At 41.0% G+C, this 26,150-nt stretch overlaps 2 protein-coding genes across 3 annotated transcripts in view; both read right to left on the bottom strand.

The window, feature by feature from the left end:
• Positions 1–8,888: 8,888 nt before the first annotated feature.
• On the bottom strand, positions 8,889–25,923 carry MINAR2 (membrane integral NOTCH2 associated receptor 2). The gene is given in 4 exon segments (XM_006184101.2): positions 8,889–9,161; positions 12,821–12,895; positions 12,897–13,049; positions 22,752–25,923. Coding segments are annotated over 4 exon segments (636 nt in total). The 5' UTR covers positions 22,980–25,923; the 3' UTR covers positions 8,889–8,981.
• ADAMTS19 (ADAM metallopeptidase with thrombospondin type 1 motif 19) overlaps positions 12,913–26,150 on the bottom strand; it is a 241,151-nt gene continuing 227,913 nt past the window's right edge. Inside the window, exons 24-26 of one of the 2 annotated variants that reach the window (XR_004318692.1) lie at positions 22,752–22,868; positions 16,117–16,251; positions 12,913–13,049 (exon numbers count right to left, since the gene is read on the bottom strand). The gene's annotated coding sequence lies outside the window, so the exon portion shown is untranslated. Of the gene's footprint in view, positions 13,050–16,116; positions 16,259–22,751; positions 22,869–26,150 lie in introns of both variants that reach the window. The other variant, XR_004318691.1, reaches the window with a different exon arrangement.

Below are 26,150 nucleotides of genomic sequence, written 5' to 3'. Positions count from 1 at the left end.
AGATGCCTTTGTGCTAGAAACTGTACTTTGCTTGATTTGCTTCTGGATGTTTGCCATGCTTTTTAATTTTTAAAAATCATTCCCCTTTATTTCTAGGCTTTATATAACTCAAGGGAAAAATCCTCTCAATTCCCAGTCTCTTCTTCCTCAATAAGAAAACTTAAATATGGTCTCTTACTTGAGTTTTATTTCTGCTGGAAATTCTGTTCTTTTTGTTCAGACATTAATAACACTCAATTCCAGAAGTGTTTATAGTTGCAATTTAGGGGAAAAAAGTCTCTGCTTCTCCACACTGAACTTTTTAAAAGGGGAGGATATGAAGACAAGTGGAGGGATTGGCTTTAGCTTGAAACACAGAAGCTTCCTCAATTTAAAAGAGGAGAGCAGAATATACAGGTAGAATTTCATTTTTTAAAATTAAAAATTTTTAATTTTAAAAATTTTGGGGGGGGGATGAATTTGTTTGTTTGTTTGTTTATTTTTAGAGAAGGCACTGGGGACTGAACCCAGGACCTTGCTAAGCATGTACTCTCCCACTTGAGCATAGCCTCCCCCCTGGAATTCTGTTTTGAATGTCATGTGCAGTAAGGTCTAAGAATTCAACAAACACATAACGAGTAGGTAGGATGCAATTTTAGAGCCAATGTTAAGATAGCAAAAAGAACAAACTGATTTTAAAATATTGAGTGAAACTGAAAGTGTTCCCCAAATATTAAATTTGTATAATCATGGAAAAATTAATGGATCTATAAATGAAATATAAATTAGAAATTGCTTTTGTTAATTTTTTATAGGATTTAAGAAAACTCACTGGAATATTTGCTTTACAAATTCATTTGTGGATGGCAGAGTCAGGTTATTTCAGGGGAAAAAAAAAAATAAACCACAACAGAGAACGCTAACATAATCTTAACTTCCACCTACTTTTTAGATAGCAACTCACTTAAACCTCCCTAGATAAGCTATCTGATACAGAACTTGCTGAGACTAAGTATTCATTTATCATTCAAGGATAGATGGATGGATAGATAGATAGATAGATAGATAGATATGGATTAATAACATACAATAAAGCTGATGCTTTTGGTTTTGTAAGTTTTAACACACTGATAGAACTGTGTATCCATCACTGGCAGTAGCGCACAGAGCAGTTCCACCTCCCTGAAAATCTCCTTCGGGCTGCCCCCTTCTAGTCACGCATTCAGACCACCCCAGTTCTTGGGTACAGGTGACCTTTACTCCGTGGTTATGCTTTTGCCTCCTGTCAGATAGATTTTACTCCGTGTTTCCCGCAGAGCTCCTACCACTCTGGGGGAATTCCAAAACTCTCTTACTATGTGGGTGAAGGCGGTGGCATGAATCACCTCCCTGTGGACAGGTGTGGCAAGACGAAATGAGAAGGAATAACCAAGTACTAATTCTCATTCCTTTCTCCTTCCCCAGGGTATCTGGGGCCATCTCCTATCTGGTGTCAATCTCCAGCTGCATTGACAGGCGTGAAGAAGCCTTCCAGAGAGATCAAGGAGCCACAGTCTAAATGATACCATTCAAAGATGCTGTTCTTATCACAAAACAGGACAGACTCAAAAGGGGTATAACAGATCGACCTGTGCTTCTCCCTGCCTTACAATGATATTAAAAATTCAAGTCTGCGGAGGACTAAGGAAAGTTGTTTTAGATGGAGAGAGGAAAGCAGAGTCTCACCTCCTCCCAGGGGCAGGTGAAGAAGGGAAAGCAAGGAAATTTACAAGTGGCTTCCTTGAAAAATGAGGTGTTTCCGAGAGATGTGGAAACACATTTACCATTTCCAGGATGCAGTGTGAGAAAAGAAACCTTAGAGATGCACCCCATACAATGAGCTCTGGGGAAAACCATCAAGATGATTAAATGGTATATTTGGACGAGACATTTCCTGTGGCTTAGGGGTAGAGATTAGCTTGGAGAGTGAGCTGGTGACTGTCTCCAGAGGCCATCTGGCCAAGCCATAGATTGAGGAGATGCAAGTTACAGGGAGGTATGTGGACCTTTAGGAGGGAGCCGATGGCTGGCAGGTCCAGCACACTGTAGGGGTTACCGTGCTTTTACCTGCAGGAGGCGGCACCCCAAAGCGCTGGTGCTACAGAACAATGAAAGGAGGCGAAATCCCGCCCGCCCCTCCATGGCTGTGTCGGCAGCTATCCAAATGGCCTGTCCTTCTCAGACTTGGACTCCTTCCAAAATTACAATTAGATGTAAGTTAGATAATTTAGACAGTAAGACAAAATTAAAATCAGAGTCAAAGTTTAAACTTGATTGAGACAAAATTAGTAATCCTGAGAAATCACTTGTTTTAAACTGAATTTACCCCAATACGATTTTTCTGGAGACAGATCAGGAATTACTTTTCTTCTCACTCAAGTTAGTGATTATAGAATTTAAAGCTTTTATATTTATCTGGGGTCAGATGGATTGATTTTGTATCCCAGAAGCCAGCTTCAGAGCCAATACGTGGCTAGAGTGCTAACCTCTGGCTCACACAAATATCCTGCTGATGCACAAGAGAGCATCATTGCCTTGGCCGCGGTGTCTGAAGCCTTCTCAGGATTTGTTCAATTAAAAACCATGTTTCTAAGAACCCATTAAAATGCAGTACCATTTACAACAGCCAAGACATGGAAGCGACCTAAACGTCCATTGACAGATGATTGGATAAAGAAGTTGTGGTATATAATGGAGTATTACTCACTTACAAAAAAGAATGAAATATACTATTTGCAGCATCATGGATGGACCCAGAGATTTTCATAGTAAATGAAGTAAGTCAGACAGAAAAAGACAAATATCATATGATATCACTTATATGTGGAATCTTAAAAAAATGACACAAATGAACTTATTTACAAAACAGAAACAGGCTCACAGACAGAAAACAAATGGATTAGTTACCAAAGGGGAAAGGTGAGGAGGAGAGATAAATTGGGAGTTTGAGATTTGCAGATACTAACTACTATATATAAAATAGATAAACAACAAATTTCTTCTGTACAGCACAGGGAACTATATTCAGTATCTTGTAATAACCTATAATGAAGAAGAATATGAAAAAGAATATTTATATTTCTGAATCACTATGCTGTACACCAGAAACTAACACAATATTGTAAATCAACTGTACTTCAATATAAATGAATGAATAAATAAATAAATAAATGCAGTACCAATTTCAGCTCAATATTTTAAGTGTAAGGTACATATTGAATAATGATCAGTTTTAAAATATCTTAAGGGTTAAATTGCTCACGAATCTCCCATTCCAGAAGAGAGTAAAAAGGCCGGGGAAGGAACCAGGGCAAAAAAAGGACTTAGGGCTCCATGTCTGCCTTTTTGTTCCAAATGGAATATGCGACCAAGGAGCCCGGACCGGAGCCTGGAGTGAGTGTTCTAACCTTCACCGCCCAACCCAGGATCCTTACAGGCCTCCCCATCCCCAACCAGAGCTTTGACAGCATTTGCCGGGAGTCTACACCCTTCAAGTTTCTTTTCTCAAACTTTAAGGGGGACAGTAATGCCCAGGGAGCTTGTTAAACATGAAGATTCCGGCTTAGCTGTCCTGGGATTCTGTACTTTTTAACAAGCATGAATCACAATTTGAGTCAAGACACCATCGAGGACTCGGTTAATGAGTTCTGTGTGCGCAGCTTGAACTGCCTGGTCGGAAGCGGGCTCAGTATGGGATCCCAATTACTGTCACTTCCCTGCGCTGATGCACACGCAACAGCCTCGGCAGGCCCTCCCCGCCCCACTCGAGGGCTTCATCAGCGCAGTTAATCACTGCTATTCTTCGGAAGTTCTCCACTCATTTGTCTGGATTGCTGTGTTTTGACACCAAGGAACTGCGGTCCTCAAATTGCGTCCGCAGCACGTTCACGTCCTGTGCTCTCCCGCCACCTGGTGGTGAGAGGTTAACTCCGGATACACGGAAATTCAAGCCAGCCTATCCTTCCTGCTTTTCCTTTGTGGTTAACAACTCAGAGCGTTTGGTCAGTGTAAAATGTAAAAGGTGCGCTTTTTAAAGAGGCATAAAAACGGGAAAAGTGCATGAACAAATGGTGCTGCCAAATTGTGCCTTGGTGCCTTAGCCGGCAGGCGCCTTACCTGGAGAGTGGGCGTTAGAGCGGTCCATCCCAGTGATGCCTCTGAGGCTGATGCGGACCTGAAGGCGGCTGGAGGTAATGTTCTCCTCAGAGTAGGTTTGCTGTCAGCTCCGCTGGAACCACGCTCCTGTCCCGACTCTAGGGCTGGGGTTTCCTGGGATTGGCACCTCCTTTACCGATGATCCAAGGTAAGGTTGGAGAAATCATATCCTATACTCTGGAACACTGTGACAGGAAAAAGACATTCCATCAACACTATTTACTTACAAGGATAGTCACTGATCAATGAGCATTCTTAACCATGGGAGCTAGGGTTTACTTTTTATCTTACAAAGAAGCCGTGTGAACCGAAATTGACAAAATGATGCAACCTTATGGCATTCCGGTTTACTGGCCTTTGGGGCACAACTGTGCACTTGTTTAAATCATGCACATTCTGTATTCACTCTTAGAGACTGGGGCTGGGAAAGAATGTGACTATATATGGCTTTGGGGTGAGAAGAGAGAAAATGTAGAAAGAACGATTATATCTGTTGATTTATATCAGCCGGAAAGAAGGCCAGGTGGAAAGATTCAGGTGCGTGGGCAGCAGGTATGGGGTTGCAGGAGAGACCGCTGTCCACAGCATCCATGGGGAATCTTTATCAATAACAAAAAATGGCTCTAAATTTGTGCATTTATATGTTGACGGCAATAAGCAAAATAAAATTTTTGACCATGTTTGGAATTCATGAAAGAGGTTTGTGACCATTATATTAAAAATGGCAAAGCAATGGCAGCAGGAAGAGTGGAATTGTTCTTTTAACTATTAAGTGCTGATTCTAAATGTTTTAGCCTTTTAAATATAGTTTTAGAAAGAAGCTCATTTAACTGCTATTTCATTTATACCGACCGATGAAGTTTTAAATCTAACCTAGCCATTGTTTTATTATTCAAGTAGTTATCTAAACAGTGTTTCACCAACCTTGAAGCTACTTGGAGTGTGAGAAATTTTAATACTTATTTAATTGGGAAAAACTAACAGGTTTAATTCGCATAAGAATTCTTACTTTCTTCTCTTTCTAGAAATTTGAGGACAGTAAGTAGAGAATGAGTAGAACTGTGAGTCTTGAATCTCATTTCTTCCGGCCCCAGAAATAGAGAACATTCTGTACTGAAAAAAAAAAAAAAAACTAATTTTTTTATTTAAAAGATATTTTTAATTTCAAGTTTTTCTTTTGAAAGAGCCTTTTGCCTTTGGTTTCCATATACAACTGGAGGACTACAGAACACACACACAATTTTTTATACTCTCTCTCTCTCTCTATATATATATATATGTTGTATTTTTTCAATAGGTTTAAGGCAATGAAAAAACAGGGCACTGTGAGATACCATATATTTGAGGCAGCGAAGAAGAGGAGGCGAAGGTGGGACTATGAGACGGAGCCGTGCCTGATGACAGGGCAGGAAAAGCACACGAGGAAGTCGTCCTCCTTCTGAAGAAGAGAGGGCCCCAATTTGGTCCTGAGTTTTTCCAGCAGCCTGCACAAAGAGGGAAACTTGATCAGGTACATGAGTCACACTGTCCATAAAACCGGAGCAGAACAACTGCTCTGGCTGAGAGCCGTGTTCAGTCTCTGAAGTTGCTCGCTTTAGTTGAATGTTCTCACCTCGAGCTGGGCAAGCGCCTTGCCTAAGTGATTATTTGGAAGGAACCAAAAAAGTTATCTTTCCTCTGAAAAGCACAGCCTCTGAGACTCCGTGAGTGTGTAAGGAGAGATCCAGCGGGGCTGAGAGTTAACAGCTTTCTTTAATCACAGTTTTAAAACTGATTTCTCCTAGAAATTGAAGATTACCTTCTGGGTTACATGAGAGGAGAATTTAAACACTGGTAATAAACAAGAAGTACAGGGAAAAGAGGAATTAAAAAAAAAAAGTCACCCTCAATACAGAGAACTCAAAGTGGAGAAATTCAGCCCATACTATATTTGAAACAAGCAGCACCTGATTTAACATTCCTAAAATCTTGAGGAGGTTAGGCCTGGGGTGCCGTCTGAGAACATTTCTGCCTTTGGCTTTACCATATTATGTGTAGCAGAGTCAGGAATGGATGCTGAAGGCCCTAGCTCTGCCTTCAAGAGTCAGGATGACTCTAAGTCAGTCACACCTCTTTTCTTGCAAGATGCGAGGGTATCAAAGTTGGTGGTTGTGGGAGGGGAGGCAGAATCACACAGATTCTAACCATGGAGGCATACTTGGCCTCCACCCGTGAAATGTCCCCTGGATAAAACGTTTTTCCTGGGCTCAGGGTCGGTACAGTAAACGTCACCACCAGATGGCAGGAGTGCACTCTGGATAAATGCAGCAGCCACACACCCTTTTTTCTGTCTTCCAACAGCAAACTCTCCACTAGATGACAGCAACGTGAATATAATTTGAATACCTTTTAATGGGTTATGTTAAAAAAATGATTTAAATTCTTTTAAATCTGAGAGCAGCACTTTAAAAAAAGTATCCACAGTTGGATTTTTTTTTCCTTTAGGTAATTGCTATTCTCTTTGCTTCTAGACCTCCCACACACTAACCTAATATACAAAAACAAAACACCCCCAACTTTTTTGGGGTGCACATTCTATAGAACCTGGGAAAGATTACTATTTGAAACCATTATTAGTTAAGCGTTTTTGACTCCCAGACTCTTATCACAATTAAAAATTTTTAAAAAAGAATTGATTAAAATGGTCACTTCTTTGAAGATCATTATTATTTGTTGACCACCTACTATGTGCCAAGGATTGTACTTAAATGCTTTTAAAGCATTTGTTCAATGAATCTGGAATGGAGGTTTTTAAGAAAGTCCAGATTTGAATTTAAGCCTGGTTTGGGCCATTATCTCTGTACTTTCATGATTTTATTATGCTTTTTCTGCTTGAGCCATTTTCAAAACCCATACTGAAGAAGAAATTGGCACTGCCTTCACGGTATGATTTTAAGTACATGCCCAAATGTATTCTCTCTACTTAGGACTTTCCTTCTCTGTAGATGCACTACATTAACCCAATGAGGTGCAATATTGATTCTTCAGTTACCTTGAAGGCTGAAAATGAAGACTGGTTTGGAAACAATGGCAATGTAATAAACTCACTCATGCTGAGAGAGAAGTGACTGGAGAGAACAGCAGAGGAGACGAAAGGATGGCGAGAGCGAGCTGGGAGCGCTAGGTACCTGACCGGGCCGGAGAGAAGGTAGGAGATGAGGCCAGGAGGCCAGGAGGCCAGGAGTGCGGATGGGCAGCTTCACACCTCTCCGATGGTTACCCCTGCTTCATGTCCTTGGAGTTTTGCTTGTACGTGGTCCCGGACAGCCAGGTGTGACCTGGTGCAGCAGAAGAGCTTTCCGCGTGGAGCAGAGACCTGAATATGTTTGAATCCCTTAAAGACAAACAGGGAACACTTGAGCTTTGAAAACAGTAACATCAAGGTCATCTACGAGGCACCAGCGGTGAGAGGGCGCCTCCCCTCGGGAAGCCCCAGGACCTTCGATTTTTCTTAATTCAGTTCTAAATGGGACTAGAACCAACACAGAGCAAAGGAGGAGTAAGAAGTCAAGGACAAACATGCTTAAGACAATTTTTGTGCACAATGATTTTATTGTACAGTTACGCTGCACTTTAATGTAATGTATTTCAAAGATCTTTAAGAGAAATACAACAAAACGATATGGCAACCCCAAAGGGCACAACCTAATGAGAAGAGGAGAAAGTCCCTGTTATGTTTCTGCCCAAGAGAGTCTGGGGGTGGGGAGGGGTCTTGAAAGAAGAGTGGGGATGAGGGACATAGGGAAGGGTGGTGACTTGTTTCTCCTTCTGTGGCCAGAACCACATCCCCAGGTATCTGCACACAATGAAAGGTGACTTCAGGTGCTGATAAACCGTATTAGTGGTAACAACCGCAGTTAACTAGGCAACTGCTCACTAGGACTCAGGCATTACTCTTCCCTGTGCCCCTGATTACAGTCCTTAGCAAAGCCCTCCTGGGGAGGGGATATAATTTCTCAGAGAGAACAACTTGCCTGGGGTCCAAGAGAGCAAAAGGCACAGTTAGGACGCAAGCCCTGTTCCCAGAGCAGCAGTCCCTCTGCTCTTCCAGGGCCAGGGCTGGTGATCTGTCCTGACTGCCACCAGGGGTCACACCAGGCACTGTAGATCAGCCAGGAAGCACAACTGGATCTAAATGTGATTAATTATAGAACTATGGCCTGTCCAAGTTTAGGTCTACTAAAATCGCAACACAAAACTGAGGCATATAAAGGATTACTGGGAAAATAAAAATATGTTTAAATATTCCTAACCCCTTTTTTTCTGGCTTAAACAGGAATAAAGGAAGATAAAACAGCATGAATCCAACTCAACAGCACAACCAGAAGCTTTAATGCTGTATACCTGGCCGTTGGCCAGAAAATGATCTACTCAACTTTCCTAGTGACGACAGGAGGGCGGTAACAGTGTTTTAAAAACAAGGTGAACATAGTGTAAGCATTAAGACAAAGCTGCTGACAACTGTTGGGGCTGTTCTGTTCTCTATGAAAGTGTTAAATTTTGGTTTATGTACTAACTTTTCAATGGTTTTGATCCCCAGAATTCCCACTTCCCAAAGGACAAAGCTCAGGCTGGAATTCTTACAAAGGTTTCACAGGACAAAGTAGAGAAAGCCAGTGTGTCTCAAACAATGTTTGTATTCTGCAAGACAGTTACACTTAACTGTACAATCAACAGTACATTCACACCCCGTGAACACCTTTTTCTGCGAATGTTTATTTAGAAAGATTTTAAAGAAATTTAAGGTGGTGACGTCGGCGGTGGTTTCTTTAGGTGAAAAAAGCACTAACAGTCACTATGGAAACCAAGATGCAGGCAACAAGGAGCAAAATCAGAGCTACACGACAACATCTGGAATGCTTCTCTTGTTCCTCTTCCTTTTTCAGTAAGGTATCAAAGCCCGGTGTGTACATGTCCCCCAGCCAAAACCGTAGGTCATTAGGGTTTTCCTACAAGAAAATTACAGGGAGAGCAGGATCAATCAGTGCTACAGACGAACTGAAATTGCAGATCAAGACGCTGTAAGTACTTTACATCCATATTCACACTGTCCTGGGTGAGGTTTAAGTGTCACAGCTCAAATGAGAGAGGCTAGGCTTCCCTGAATAGCACAAATGCATGGCGACAGCCTCGGGTGACCAGGAATCCTCAGCTCCCACCCCGAGGTCTGCACGAGAATTCATTAGGAAGTCTGTATCATTTATTGATTAAATTGCTCATATTTAAGGGTCAGAAAGACATGAGTGTTTCTGTCATTTTTTAGCCAATTCACTGTCTCTTACAACTCACAGTGTCTGTCAATCAGGTTAATGAGTTGAAATAAAATTTTAAATTCCTTGCCTTAGATGAGTCTTGGCAGTTCGATTCATTTGGCAAGGCAGGGATACAGATGTTTGGTGAGGTTTTCAGTAAATCCAGAAGCTGATTTCCACGGAAGGAGGAGTGAGACCAAGAGTCAAGCGTCTGTACCATGCTTCTGTTCTCCGGGCCTTCCTTGCAGGGGGCTACGGCATGGAGGCGGGCAGAAGCTCGGGCACTGTCTGCCCTTATGAAGAAAGGACCCAATATGTCCTTCCTACCCCACATCACCTCCTGTTCCTCATGGCTCTGTTTCTCTCACTGGCCCTGGCTCCCTTTCAGCTGTGCAGAATCGCCTTCAACTCAACATCCTCTCCTATGTCCAACAAATCACCTACCAACTCTACTGTCTATACATTTAAAACATATATGTGTGTGTGTGTATTTAATATATAATATATGTATTTTCCTATTATCTCCTGCTATGTTTCTGTGCTGAAGATTCAGTGTCTATGCCTGGCATCTAGTAGACACACAGCACATTTATGGTGAATGCTGAATTTCTGTTTTCACAGACGCACTTCAGGCACCATTACTTCTCACCTGGATTGTTACAGTGGCTTGCAGCTGGGCTGCTCACCCTCTCTCTGCCTCTCTAGTCTCAGTGGACTTAGAGTCAGCCAGTTTCCATGACTGGATGCAAGGGTAATGAACCAGCTTCTACTGTTAAGAGAGGAATGGCATGCCCGTAGGGAGCCTGGGGGGACTCTGGTGATGGCAACATAACTCTTGCCTCACATTCAAGTCTTAGAAAAGCTAAAATAGTAAAATTTGGATGATGTGTGCAGGGGGATCGGTGATTTAAAAACCCTTGCCTACTTCATCCTTATCCTTCATTTAGTCTGTGTCTTCATCAGAGACCCGCACTCAGCCTGCAAGTTCAATGCCTCGTTCTTCAGTAAGAACTTCCGTAAGACTGTTCTCTCCTATGTTCTGCTTAGAGCTTGCCTTGGTAACAAAATATGGGCTTCTCTTCTCTTTTCTAATTTAGAAACTCTTGGTAGCTTAGAAAAATGGAAGTGGCCAAGGCAAGTGGAACTTTTACGGCCCACAAGCGGTTGAAAATGTCTCAGAAAGTAAGCTAGGGGCTCTGGCTGCTAATTATGAGCCATGGGCAGGGATGCGATGAGAGAGGTTGAATTCATGAGGTGTAAGAAGAGAGCCTAATGAAAACAAAAGTCATGACTTCCACAAGCATCCCTGAAGCAAGGTGAGTGTTGAGGAAGAGCATGCCGAGGTCTGTACTCGGACCTCCCACTGGAGGGGCCTCTGCTCAGAGGTGAGCGAATGTGCACGCAGAGGGCGCGCGGGGCGGGGGGTGCCGAGCCTGGCTGCAGTAAAGCAGTGCATCCAGCACACTCATGCTCAGTCCTCCTGAGCATGCCTCATGGTACTGTGCAACCCCCAAGTTACCCCTCACTGCCAGTAATGTTCAGTTCCTTTAGCCTTACATCTGAACATTTTCTTTGAGTGTTTGTTGGCCCCTCCTCTGCCGCCGTTATTCTGTTATTTCAGCTATAGCCCCAGCAAAGCTGGACTGCTTACTGTTCTGACAGGCCATCTCACACTCTTGTATTTATGCCTTTTTTCCTGGTTACTTCTGACAGAAGAGAGCCTCCCCACTGATGCAAACACCCTAGGCCTTCTGGAATCCTACAGGCCCTTCCAGCTCAGCATACGTTAACTTTTGCGTGAAGGCTTCTTCTAATCCAATGGGACGTGGTCTCCCTCTGAATCTGTACAGCACTTTCCACTGATACTGCCATCACAGTCCTGATCGTGACATTAATCAGTTCATTTTTCCTAACTGTAGAAAGCTATTTCTTAGAGGTCCTGATAAGCCTGATGAAAAACACAACATTACAGTCACCAGAGGGGGAGCATCCGTTATGGAAACGCCTCTGGAAAAGAGGCTGCAGTAACGGGGAGACACACCAAATCCTCTAGGAGAGTAAGAAACTTTAAAAATTTTGGACAGTAAGATATTTCAAGGAGTGCACATTTGAGACTAAAAAAAAAGTGTAAAAGTATAAGGGGAACAAGTGAACTTATGTACAAACCAGAAAGACACAGACACAGAAAACAGACTTATGGTTACCAAAGGGGAAAGGGGGGAGGGGGAGGGTAAATTGGGGGTTTGGGATTAGCAGATACACACTGCTAGATACAAAATAGGTGAACGACAAGGTCCTCCTGTATAGCACAGGGAAATGTATTCAATAATTTGTAATAACCTATGATGGAAAACAATATGAAAAGAATATATAAAACTATATATATACATAATTGAATCAGTTTGCTGTACTCCAGAAACTAACACAACATTGTAAATCAACTGTAATTCGATAAATTTTTTTTTTTTGGAAAAAAAAAAGGGAGAAAAGAAAAGACTTAAAAAAAAAAAAAGACTATAACGGGACATAATGCTGTTCCGTAGAAGAAAAAACCTGCAGTTGATTAAGGTTTGGGGCGTAGAACAGACATACGTTGTTAAAGGAAGGGGACTTGGAAATGCAGGCCTTCCTGGCCCTAGGGGGAGGGCAGAGGCAAGTCAAGCCTGCGTAGGCATCCGGCCCGCTCAGAAAACAGAGGGCCAGTCTCCCTGCTTTTCAGGTATTTCTAGACCCTCTATTTGATGGATGATACCGGGGGAGGGGAAAGAGAAAAAACTGAGTTGGGTTTAAGCTGGGTGAATGAGTTCATTGCATACTTTTCCTGTGTTGAAATGTTTTTGTTTTGTTTTGTTACCGAGACACAGGAAAATGTCCAGAATGTAAATCTGCAATCTTAAATCACTGAGTGGGCTTGAAATAAAATGATCTTTGATGAGAACTGCCTTGCACAGCACCCAAGACAGAGCAATTAATCAGTATTTTTAAATAAATGTCGAATACAGGATTCTTAAGTATTCACAGACCTAAATGGTCATGAAACTAGGGGAAAACATACTTGATCTGGCAAATGAATCTTCAAAACCTGTTACCTTCCAGGTGAACCTTTCTTTTCTACCACATCATTTCTTTCTGCACTACAGAGATGCGAGTAATTACTGAAATTGTAAAATACAAGATAAGTAAATAAACACAAATACTGAGTAGGAGAGAGAAAGTGAAGTCAGAGGTCAAAACCACCTGAAATCTGGAGATTTTGTGCTTAGTGAAGTGCCTCTCATCTCAATACTTGTATCTTTCAGGATGATTTAACTGATCTCTGTCATCCATTAAAGGAGTTAATTCTTTAACCTGAGTACCTTCAGATGCCCAGAGAGGTTTGTATGCAGGGAGTGCTTGTCATATTCCTCAATGGTCCATGAAGGATTCTTTTTTCCTTTCTTCCATAGCTTCCTCCAAACTTACGTCATCATACAGCGGGTTATTTTTCAGAACCGACGACAGGGATGGTGGAGGGCCCTCGGTGGCGACAGCACCCCTTGAATGAGATCCCCTAGTTCGTTGAGCAGTAATATTCTTCTTTTCTCTCTGTCAGGAGGCATAGTGACAAGGTTTCTCTTACCAACGGGCCACTGATGATAGAGAAGGCAACAAGAAATAACCCGACCTGAAAGTTTGCTCATTCTGCCTGGAGCCGACAGGTTAGGACAACACATGGGGAAAGAAATCTAGGATCTAGTGTGACCTAGAATCCTGTCATTAATTGAGTTCTTTCTTTGAATGTGATCTTGTTCAGCTTCAGTAATCATTCACTGAAATGCTGTTTTATAACTACAGAAAAAGAATACTGTTTTTTCATTCAAATAGTAGAATTCTAAACAGAGCCATTTTCCCCAGCTCACTTGCATGGAGATTTAATGACATTTTACTTCTTTTTACTTGCACATCCCATGATTGATAAAAATAACACTTAACACTGCTGTAATCATCTAGCAATACTGAGATCAACGGGCATTTTTTAGATACGTATTGGCTTTCATGGGAGCTCCCTTGGGACCCCCACTTCAGGCAGCTGGGGGAACTGGGCTCGCTTGGCACTGCACTCCTGCACGGATCTACAGGCCGGCTGGCTATCAGATGGCTCTAATTCTGACTTTCAGATCTTTAAAAAAATTTTTTTTTTGTTTTTTACTGAAGCATGGTGTATATATAGAAAAGTGCATATATTATGAATGTAGGGCTCAATAAATTTTCACATTCCAAAGAAACCCAAGATTTTACGAAGAAACAGACCATTACCAGCACACCTCATACTCCTCTGCAGTCACTCTCTCCCCCTGCCCAGGGAGAACCAGTACCCTAAATACAACAGCGTAGGTCAGCTGTACTCATTAATATAAATGGAAACAATCATACAATGTGTGCTTTTCTGTGTCTGCTATGACCTTCACATTTATACTTTGCTTTTTTTTTTTCCCCTTATGACTATAAAACTATCATGAAGGGAGGAAAATTTGAGATTATAATTTGTTTACTGGCCGAGCAAAACTGAAAAAAACAAAAAGCTTATAGACTAATTTATAAATAATTTATCATGGGGCATTATGGGAGAGGAATTTCACATAAGTTAATCTTCAGAAAACTTAGGTTTGACCCTTAATAGCTGGTGACACATTTCATTAATTGACAGCAATTTTTCAATAAATGTGTTTCACATATTTCAGCCTTCCTAAACAGAGAACTTTCAATAGCAATTAATATTCCTCTGAGTCATATTTATAAACATCAATGCACTGATTCCCTCAGCATGTGGTGGGGTATATAGGTCACATTAAATATGTGTTTATATAAGCTATGTTGTAAACTAAGATTATATATAGTTTCCTTCTGAAATGGCTGGCAGGCCAAAAAAATCATCTAGATAGAGCCACTCACATTCTCTTTGGCCTTAGGTTTCTTTAATTTTCTTAATCCAGACATTTTTTACATACTTAGAGATCAGCTTGGTGATCTTCTCTGACTTTATTACATTGCTGGTCTGTTCAAAATCAATTTATATTCTATATAATACTGAAGTTTGCAATGAAATAATAAATCATCTTGACTTAGCATTTGTCTTTAAGATGGATGACCTCATGAAAAATGTTTCGAATTGAGAAAAAACAATTTGATATGAAATTTAGATCGTTTCAGTTTAGCATAATTCTGACTCAAGTTTTTTTTTTTTTTTTCTTCAAGGCTAGGAATCTTTGATCATCTCTGAAGAGAAGTAATTCTCCTGACATTGAAAAATTGGCTTTGTCAGTTTTCTTGCCTGCTGAACTATTCCTTGAGCTCCTTAAATAAGAAAGCTCTATAAATGAGAAAAATATAGTTTTGGGGGCAAAGAAAAAAGTATACTCTATTGCAATGTACAAAGACCTTGAAAAACAAATATACAAAAAGCCAGCAAACTAATCAGAGCTGTATTTTAAAAGATCATTCAAGTCCTTAATTCTAAACCATATTCTTGAGAGTTTGAGGTTTATTCTAGAACATGGTGTTACTTATTTTAGCACTGTATGACAATTTTACGTCTGAAGGACATGTGAAGGGAAAATTAATAGAATGACTTTATGAAGAATTTGATGGCAGAAATAGAAAATAATAATGTTTGAAGTCCTTTTGTATTTTGACAAATTTTTCACATCTCTTATAAAAGAAAACAAAGCATATATTTGATCTAACTCTTCACTACACATTCCAGATAGACTGCATTTATCAAAAGGAAACACAACAGTAACCCATTAATTTAATTATATGGACTATAAAATAACTTATATTTAAAAATATTTATTTAACGAAAGTACACTTCAAAACTTGCCTAGGCTTTTCTGTATTAACCATTACTTTATCCATTTATGCCACTTATGTGTAAGTAAACTATCATTTAACAAAAAGAGTGAAATAGTTTCAGACAAACAAAAATTGAGAGTATACAATTAATAGGCCAGTAATGAAGGAGTCTCTAAAAAATGTAATTCAGGAAGAAGAAACCTGATGCTACAAGGAAAGATTGAGATGCAAGAAGGAATGCTAAGCAAAACAAACAAAAAATAGAACAAAATAAAAAAATGATAAGTATATGTGGAAATGTAAGTTAAGCATTGGTTTTATGGTAAAATAGAAACAATTGCTAATTTGTGAGTTTTGAGATAAGAGACAACTAAAACTGGGCAGTAAAAAGTTTAAAAAAGACAGATATATTTGATTAGGACATTTTAAGAAATCATTTCAGTGAGAAGATAGAGATATTTACTAAAAAATAGAGAAAGAATTTATAGCTTCTAAATCAGCTATAAGAAGAGAAATGATAAAGGAAAGTTGATTAATCTGTAAGAAACCTGAAATAAAGAATATAGAGGAGAAAGCCTTAATGAAAATAGAAAAAGTTTTGAAATAATCATGTTAAATATAAATAGACTAAACCCTCTATTTAAACGCCAGAGATTATCAGATCGGATTTAAAAAATTAACTTTAATTGTCTAACATTTACAAGAGAAATACCTAAAATATAAGGACTCAGCAAAAAAGGGAGTGAAAGAATGTAAAAAGATGTAGCAGGCACATATAAACAAACAAGAGCCAGGCGTTGTGGTGACATTAAATGCTCACCAATACTGTTTTCCCGTCCTGAGCGCACAGGATGACTGCCTTTCCCAGGCTGCGGTGAAGTCAAACTGGGGCCAGCTCTTTGCTAGTTGATGATGTGTGGACAAAAGTAACAGCAACCACTTCCAAGTCAGGCCTCTGAAATCTCCAACAAGATTTTTGGCTCACTTTTCTTCACTTTCCATGTTTGTGTCAGTGCAAGCAAGAGTTCTGAGATGGAAGAGCTACAGGATGAAAGAACTTGAAGGCCTGGGATACTGCTTGCAAAAGGGCTGTCCCCCAAACCCATCTGCCCTTCCTCAGACTCTTCATGAGCAAGAAATTTGTTTTCTTCTTAGTTACTGATATTTTGTTATCACAGTGTAGCCTCGCATACAATCCCTAATATGGAAAGTGGTATCTTGAAACTCTAAAAATGTGTGGCACTGGCTTAGGACTCAAGAAGTGGAAAGGGAGGAAAGGGTATCAGAGGCTGGATGGGTGGTTATTCATAGCACACAGTGAGAAATGCTTGGTGTAAGTGTCAGCTGTGGTAACTTGGAATCTAAACCCCCATATCTCTAGGAGAGAGATTATAAATAATCAGAGCATTTATGTACATATGTACAAGAATCACAGCATTGGTGTTATGCAAAAAAGAGACAATATTAGAGAAAGAACAGGATAGTTTATAAGAAGATGTGAACGAGAATAAAGAGCATCTAGAAATTTGATTCCTTCTATTGTCAAAAGTCTGTTTATAGACCCCCAAATACTAAGACGTAGAATTATTTTAGAAACTATACACTGAGCGGAAAAAAAAAAAAAAGCCCACTAAAACTTCTTAGTGGAATGAAATGAGTCAGGGTAAAGGTCATGTTAGGGTGTGGTTTCACAACTACTATTCCTGACTGCCTCCGGGTGTTTGTCACTGAGTCAAAGGACGGAGAGATGGAGGCAGAGAAGCAAAGCACTGAAGCCCATTTAAGTTAGACCTTCAAAGAACTTTAGGTGTGTTTACTGACCTATAGAACTGACTGCAACTAAACAGACATGGTTACATTAATAAATAGCTTACAGTAAGTTCTGTAAGAAATATATTACCAAAGAAACCATAAGCCTAGACCTAACAGATTTTGATGGTTTATAAAACAAAACCAATGGAATAAACAATAGCCCTGTACCTCCAAATGTCCATAAATAGGAGTAAACTTTGAAGGCTAAACAGCCTTTGGAGAAGGGCCCACTTCTGATGTCAAAAGAGACTGACGAACAAGCATTCCACTTCCTAGGAAGTGCAACCCGGGACTATGGAGAACAACGCACCAGGAGGCCTTATCAAAAGCAGAAGAACAGCCTAGACCACCTTCCCCACCTTCAAGGAAGGAGGCCCACGTGAACTAGTCCAAGTGGAATCTCAGAATTACCTTTGAGCAGTGACTGCTGCCTTTCACTGTTTCTGTTCAGAAAGGAAGAACTCGTGTAGTCATTTCATTCCTGGTCCAACAAAGCTTACAGGATGGTGTGGAGGGGGTTATCTGCTGAATGGAGCCCCGGTTCCCCTGGGGATTAGTACTTCCAGGGGAGGGTGCATGCTATGTGCAGAAAGATGAAATGTATGTGTATATATGTTTAGCAGAATGATACGTTGTGGCAGAGTCTGGCTAGATACTCAGCAAACCCATTTCTTCTTCACGGGCACACAAAGCTGGACTGGGACGTGTGACCAATGGAACACAGGCCTGAGCCCGAAAGTCCTTGTAAAGATCTGGGGCTTAGCCTCCCTCTTCTATCTACAAGCATAGCAAAGATTCTGGTATAACCCAGCCTCAAGAAGGATCAGCCTGGGTTCCACCTGGAAGCAAGCCCCTAGGACATTTTTTGATCCATAAAAGAGCTTGTGGGAATACTGTGTTAAGTTACTAAGAATTTGGGCATATTTGTTTCCACAACATCACTTAACTTGACTAAAGCACTAAGAAAGTATATATGTCAGACAAAATAAACTTTCAGGTAAAAGACTTTGTTAGACATAGAAAATGTTGCTGGAAAGTGAATACATGTAGACACAATCAGCAAAATACAGTAATTCTAAATTTGTATGCATTTAATAAAATAGTCTCAAAATTTAAAAAGCAAAACTTGAGAGAGCTATATGGAGAAATTTATATATATACTTTTTTTTTAACCAAACAAAACAATTATTAAAGATAAAGAGAATTTGAACAATGAAACTAACAAATTTGATCAGATACTGATGTCTTCATTAAACAACTGAAAATACTCATTTTAAAGATACACACTGAGTATTTTAAAAAATGAGTAATGTGCTGGACCCGAAAACAAATTTCACAATTCAGTATTATATAGGTCATCCTCTTTGACCACAGACAACTGAGTTAGAAATACAGATATTATTATCAAAAAGATAATGTAAAATACTGTATCTTATAGAAATTAAAACACACGTTTCAAAGAAATAATGGAAATTTAAAATAACAATGGAAATTTAAATTTAAAAATTTAGGACAGAATGAAAATGAAAATGCTATACTGCAAGATGGCTGGCTGGAGCTGAAATGGCTTTTGAGGATAAAATTTAAAATCTCAGACAACACCCACTGAGCCTCCCCAGTTTAACCCCGGCCTCTCTTGAAGCTCCTCTCCTGCCTTCCCCTCATGTAACCAGGGCTCGGGGGGCCCCCCATGTGCTACTGTGACGCACATGGTGCCTGTGACACAGGTTTTAGTGCAAGGGTATTTGGGTCTCATCTGGGAGCAGTGCGATGGGACAATCTGGGTGTTGCTTTTGGCAGCACACCACCCAAGGGTAAATTTCTGATCCCAGTGGAGATTTTGTGAACAGCATAAATTTAGCGTGACTTGATAAATCATATCCTGATAGTTGCAAGTAAAACCCTGAGCAACTCAGTGATGCTCCTCAACCAACCTCCTTGACAGTAATTTAAGCACCTCAAAAGTCCTGTAACATCCCCCCAAATATAGGCTTAAAAATGGTATATGTGAGGCTTTTTCCCCCAAAACTGTAAATGGAGTATTGGGAATAGAAACAGTGCGACAGAAGAGAAGGCATGACATATGTGTTCAGAGACAGATCGTTATACATAGTTATGGTATACCAAAAAAACAAACTGAGATAGAAAGAAGAGACGTTAGCATTTAAGGGGAACAGAGAGCCATAAGACTGAAAAAATAGTAAGGAAAAGTGATTAGGAAGCACCCTCAGTAAATGACATTGTCTAGAAAGCAAGTGAAGAGCAGCCTCTTACCCTTGACCTTTTGTCCCAGTTCACAGGTTTAGTACAGAAAGCCCCTGGGTTCTGAAACAGGTGTGATGGAAGCCAGGAAAAGATATAACAAAGAGATTAGTCGGAAAAGATTCTGAAGTCTAACTGCTAATCAGAAAAAAAAATCCTACCACAATATCTGAAAAAACATATTTTATCATTAAACTAAAAAAATAAAATAAAATAAAAAAGGAACCAGCTTTTTCCTTTCGTGACCTCGTTTTATAAAGGGATTGAAAACATCTGGAATACAATTCCAAATGCCTTCATCAGATACATGCCTCCAATTATTTTAACAACCAGAAGCATTAGATTTTGGCGAAAGTTTGTTCATTGCATTGGGAAAAAAATTATTGTGAAGCTTATTTCTCTAGTGAAAGAATTTAAGAAAAAATATAATCTAGTGGAATCAAGAAATATCTGCTTGTACTCTCTCTCTGCAATTACAGGTGATCTGTGTATCCACGCAGAGGGAATGCCCAGTGTCTGGAGACCCCGGCGTGCCTGAGGATGCTAACTTCTCTATATGTGTGGTACCGCTTCAGCTCATGTAAAATGGCTTAGAGAATTTCCTCTGAATGTGGAATGTGAATTTAAAAAAGGCTTAGAAGATAAATCATGAATATACTATGAAGCAGATATTGAAGAATTCAACTTCATATTTGGGATCTAATGTTTGTTTTAACTCTGAGTTACTACCAATGGTAAAGGCTATGTTTGCAGGTGAAGTCCTTTGATAATCCATAAAGTAGTCTGAACTCCAAACACCACGCACCCGGGTGGTGTGAGACCAAACGGTAAGCTGACGCAACTCTGAAGTTTGTGTGCATATAAAGTTTACGTGGGTATAAAGTCAGCTGCTTGAGTTAGCGACATAGTTTGACAGATGTATTGATGACATCTTACGACACCACCATCCACACAAACACACAAACACCCATCCATTCACAGTATAAATTTTAAAAAATGCAAGTGGTATTTTTCAAATTCTAATGAAAGGATAATTTTAACATATTTTTGGAATACTAGCAAATGACGAAGATGATGATGATGATACTAACAGTAATAATAATAACAGCAATACACATTTCTTGTACTCTTACAGGAAATCAGTTGCTGTTACCTTACATTATTTTATGTGCTCTCACTTTTAAAGAAATACGTAGAGTGAAATATTATTCTAATTTTGCAAGTGGAAACACTGAGGCATGAACTGAGCAAGGACCATGATTGATGTCTCTCAAACTGGTTTACTGTGGATTTGAGACAAGAAACCAAATCTTTTCATTCAGTGTTCTTTCAATTGGCTTAATGTCTCCCCAGCAGAGTGAGACACGAAGCCAACAGACTGAGGGTTTTAAATTAAGAACTACTGGACAGCTGCCTGCCACCTTCTGCATCTCTAACTCCTCAATACACATGACACATTCAGTGCCTTATTCTAGGTATCATTATGGCTACTTAAAACTTTCATATACTCATTTCTTTTAGATTTATTTTTTTTATCAATGAGAATATCACACCTGGATTTTAAGATCCAGTCAAGGAAAGAAGGACTACTTACTGACATACTGCAATCTAAAGTAGTGAATATAATTGCTGTTACTCGTAACTTGTGCCATGCCTACCCAGCTATCTAAATTTGTGACTGAGTCCTCCTCCTCTCCATGCATTATTTCAGCAGTAAATTGGCCTTGATTCAGTCATTGAATATTTCTTTTTAGGGCAAAGGAATGACTAAATCAAGCTTCTCTGCAGTTTACAATTACCAATAACATATTCAAAGACATATGAAGCAGATTTTTACCTTCTTGGCTTGCTCTGAATAACTATTTCAACACCTCAGGGCCTGCTGTAAGAGAAGCCCTTTAAAAATTTGCATTTCATTCAGCTTTAGGAACAACAGTCAACAGAGCTTTAAAGCGGGAGGTTCCACATGAAGGAAGTCGGTCAACTCCAGTACTAAACAAAAGATGTTAGATCGGTGTGTTCCAACCTCAAAGGAATTCATTGGATATGTTTTCTCAGACTAAACTTCATAGCACAGGAGGGCCAAAGTTTTCTGAACTGATTTTTGAATCATTTTATCCCATGATATAAACAATAAGAAAAGCAAAGGAGAAATTTCATCACATTTAGCTCCAACTAAACAAAACACAAAGAACCACCACCAAAAAGGTGTGTATGGATGAGTTTGGAGGATTACAAAAGGGAAGGATATAAAGTTTATAAAAAGCCAGTTGTCATAATAGGCTGCCTTACAATGGAAATAAATAAAAAACCTCATAGGTGGAGGAAACACTTACATAATCATCCAAGTGTACTTGATTTTGAATGATCTCATGATAAAGGTCCCCAGGAGCCCACAAACACGCCACAAAGGAGTCACTCTACACCAGGACTCATGAGTAGCAACTGTTTCTTAAAAGAAAACAAATTTCTGCCCAGGGAATTTGAGCCACTCCAAAGGACTTAATGACTTGCAGGGGCTTGTAGGTCAGTCACACTGTTCTGAAATGAAACGCTTCTTCCTGTTTCTCAACTGACTAACCCTTAACCCCATTAGCCTTCACATCTTAAAACAGTGATTATTCCTGTTTCAAGAGCTTTATGTGTCTTTCAGCACATGGAACTCATCACAGGTTTATTCCTCTCTTCTGGTGAGCAAAAAGAGGGAAGACGCGAAAGCAGAAAGCAGGAAAGGAGGTCTGCACTGGGTCCGAAGGTGCATTGTTAAGTCTTGTCCGCAGGGACGCGTGGGGAAAACGCGGCCACCTAAAATAACAGCCAGCACCGTTCCAAGGCGGAGAGTGCCCTCTCTCTGCTTTCCTTCCATCACCCAGTTTCCACTGTTTTGCTGTTGGAATCTTCTCTGCATGGGATGAAAGGGAGCCAGTCTAAAGGAGGCGGAAGCAAGATTCTGTTGTCTCGGAGGCTGCAGGGGGCCCGCTGTGTAAGTTTCTGATGCTTCAGGCTTAGACTAACCTGAAAGGCAGAGGTAGGCTTTGCCCCCAGAGCCTCAATGGCAAGTGTAGTTACTGATTTGAAACAAATCTGAAGGAAAGGAATAAAAGGGGGGCTTGGCAAAATCTAAAATGAAGACAGGCTGAGAAGCCAGTGCTTAGAGGGAAATAAAGGGTTGGGGAAATTCAGAGTTTACGAAGTGATCAGACAAAGTCTCCTGATGTTAATTTAAGGAAGGGAGAAAGACTTCCTCTGGCAAGAGTGAGCAGCACCTTCTGCTCTCTTCCCTGCAGCCTTCTTTACACACAAAGGATGCAAAGGCAGAGAGGCAGAAAGAAACAGGTCCCCACCCACATGTTTACTGAGCTCCCTGTGAACAGCCCTCACCTGTGAGTAGATGAGGTTCCGCCAGTGCTGCGCGGCGGGGGGGTAGTTCCCTCCCGGAAACCTCACCAGGCCGGCCTGCCCAGGGGCTGAGCTCCTCATTAATGACTTCACGTCGAGCTGCAGGAATTTGTCAGGATGGTTGTTATTTGGCAAAACGGAGAGATCCATGTCTCCCTTCATCTGCAGCAGAAAACAAAAGCATGTGAGGCTGGGCCTGTCAGGCGCCATGCATTATGGATGAGCCTGAGGACGCTCCAACCGACTGGCATCTGAAACCAGGTCTTGTGGCTGCGCTCAGAAACCACTCTCGAAATGACACATTGACACACAGGAACTATGTAGCACCCCGCCTTACTTTTCACACAACATACAACACACACACACACACACACACACACACACACACACACATGCATTTAGGGTGCTTGAATGGGAAGGGCTGGGCCTGTGCTCACTAAATTTACTAGGATGCCAAAATCAGGTACGTGCAATGCTTAGTGTCTCTCCATACAGTGTCAGCAGTAACAGTGTAAGAGGAACGACTCTTTGCGTAAAGGCTGCCCGAATTTCAGGGTCATAGTCCATAATTTGCAGCACATGAAACAGTCACCTGCAGGGAGACACTGCTTAGTATTTCTGTCTGAACACTGCTGAGCTGCCCCAGCGGACGCGGCCCTGCCCGCACAGGCTCACATACGATAGGCAGGATCCTGTTTCTTCTCATGTTTTGACTCCCAGAGCCTCAGGCTCATGTGAAACCTAAGTCAGCCTCGGCTCAAGCAGGGAAATGGCGAGAATTTGCTTTATAGTTTGTTTCAGTAATGCAGTGCCCCAAATGACTGCCTTGACCCGTTTGCTAGCTGAGGTCTCATTGCCTCTGTTCTTAGCCGTCTGAACTCCGCTGATGAGTTTTCATCACAAAGTCCATTTGGAACCAAAGGAGGACATGGCGGCTGGGTGCGGATGACGTGCTGTCCTAGGTGAACCCATCGGCGGTTCAGAGAGGCAGGTGGGAGTGAGGCTAGGGACCGCGTCCTCAGCCAGGAAGTGGTGGTGACTTTAAAGGAGATCAGCTCTCTCGTTACAAACCACTCTGCCGTCAGCAATCCACACTTCTCACTGGGAAGGATGGCTATTCGTGTAGAGAAAGAGGAAACCTTTCCAGCTGTGAGGAGGTATAGGCTAGACACTTGGGCAGTTTTTACAAGACATAGGTTGTCTGTTACATCTGCGCCTCTGTGAACCCATCCGACTCACCAGGAAGGATTCTCTTTTGGGGTAACGGGGTTACACGTGGAATGTATCAGCACCAGACGCCAGGGGATGCCATATCGCTTATCAGACCCAGCAGCCAGGATGTTCTTGAATCAAGCAAGACACCAGAGAGTACTTACCTTCCTTACAGCAATAAGCATGAGGGTGTTGAAAAATCATCTGTCGTACTTACAACTATAAACTGGAGTAAACAATTCATGTTTCCTGTAAGAATTTTTGGACCCAAAATCTATCACTGTCTTACAATATCTGAAATACGTTTCGGCGATTTTATCAATACATTTACTAGAGAAAGTGAGATGTACTTTATAATGACGGCTGATAACAAAAGAGTTAAACCACAAGTGTGTCAAGAATCAAGTGTGTTATGTGTCTGTGCATGTCCTAGGAACTTTCTGGATTTTTCTGGCTGCTGCCAGAATACATCTAATGAACAAATCCTTCTCAAGCTGTTTGCTTTTCCTAAAAGATTCTTTGGGGAATAACACACATCTTCAAGAAGAACCTTACTTCTCTTTGGCTCTCTGTATTGGCAAGTGGAGACACAAACCCCAGATCCAAATATATTTGATTAGACCTTGTCCTTAGCCAAAGCATGAGGTAGGAGAAATGAGCCTGCAGTTTCCCTCAGGCGTCCTGCCTTTAGATCCCTCCACCAGGCTCCCGATGCCCACAGGGCTGTGTCCTGCCTCTCTCCATCTGTAAGTTGTGTCCCGGACTCTCCATCTTCTCCCACCGTCCTCTGTCAGCTGTCATCCCCAAACCATTGGGTCTTACTTTTCACTGTTACCCTGAGGGCAGCCTGCGTGACGACAATCAGGGAATCACCTTTCTCCTCCCTCTCCTGTCACTGCCCAGACCCCTCCTGCGCGCCACCCCCAAATCGTGCCTCCCCTAGGCCAGCACTTCCGCGTGGAAGCATTTCCTCCTCATCCTGGATGTCGACTCCCTCCTAATCACACCTTATGGGCCGTCGCTGAGACCCAGCCCTTCACCGAATTTTTGCCTATTTCCTCTAGTAGGGGAAATGACTTTCCCCTCCATTGAAATTCAGGAGCAATTGGTTTAGACTCTTCCTATCTATCTTTTGATACTCTGTTTCACACTTCTCTTTTATGAGCCCCTGTGCTGGGTATGTTACAAAAGAGCATCTCTATTGGGTGCTTCCTTCCTCTCGAGTCCGTCCGAAGACCCTCATGAAACCCTTTGCTCAGTAAATAAAAGTGCCTGCCATGGAGCCTAAGAAGGGCTCAACTCTCGTTGGCTAATTCAATTAAATTTGATTAAAAAAATACTTAGTGCTCTGTTTTGCAATCAACCATGCCCAGTGAGAAAAGGATTCCATTGCCAAAAATGCTTGTGACATACTCCACACTCTCTTCAGGTAGTTCATAATGCACACACTCACACGGATGACTCGGGCAGGTTCTGCTTGGTTGATGCTAGTATCTGCCAAGCTGATTTGATCACACAACACACATTTCACCGTTGTCCTTTTAACTCTACACAAAATTTTACCTGAGAGTGATTGGACAATACTAGCTTAGGATTTCTCTTTCTTTACTGTCACTAACACCTTCATTCCAGAGTGGCAAAGAGTGTAAATAAATATAAATATCGAGTTATATTGCGGGAACAATCTGGTGAAAATCTGGATATTTGGGGGCTTCTCAACTCTTACCATGCATGTTATCATTTGTCCTCTTTCTTTATAGCAAATTTTAATAAAAGCATCATTTCCCTGTGGATTTGGACCCGAAATTACTGTCTTTTGAACCATGTGAATTATACAAATAGAATTCAATACAGTTCACTAAGCAAAACTGTCTACATATTAATGAACTGTATTTTCTCCTTTTCTTCTCGCCCTCTCTCCCTTTTCCTCCCTCCCTCCTATCTCCCCTCCTCCCTCCCTCACCCCCTCCCTCCCTTCCTTCCTTTTTCTTTCTTTCTTTCTTTTTCTTTCTTTCTTTCTTTCTTTTCTTTCTTTCTTTCTTTCTTCCTTCCTTCCTTCCTTCCTTCCCTTCCTTTCTTTCTTTCTTTCTTCTTTCTTTCTTCTTTCTTTCTTTCTTTCTTTTCTTCCTTCCTTCCTTCCTTTCTTTCTCTTTTTTTCTTTCTTTCTTT

Source organism: Camelus ferus, chromosome 3 (assembly GCF_009834535.1).
Source record: "Camelus ferus isolate YT-003-E chromosome 3, BCGSAC_Cfer_1.0, whole genome shotgun sequence".
Taxonomy (NCBI): Eukaryota; Metazoa; Chordata; class Mammalia; order Artiodactyla; family Camelidae; genus Camelus; species Camelus ferus.
This window is presented reverse-complemented; position numbering and strand designations above follow the sequence as displayed.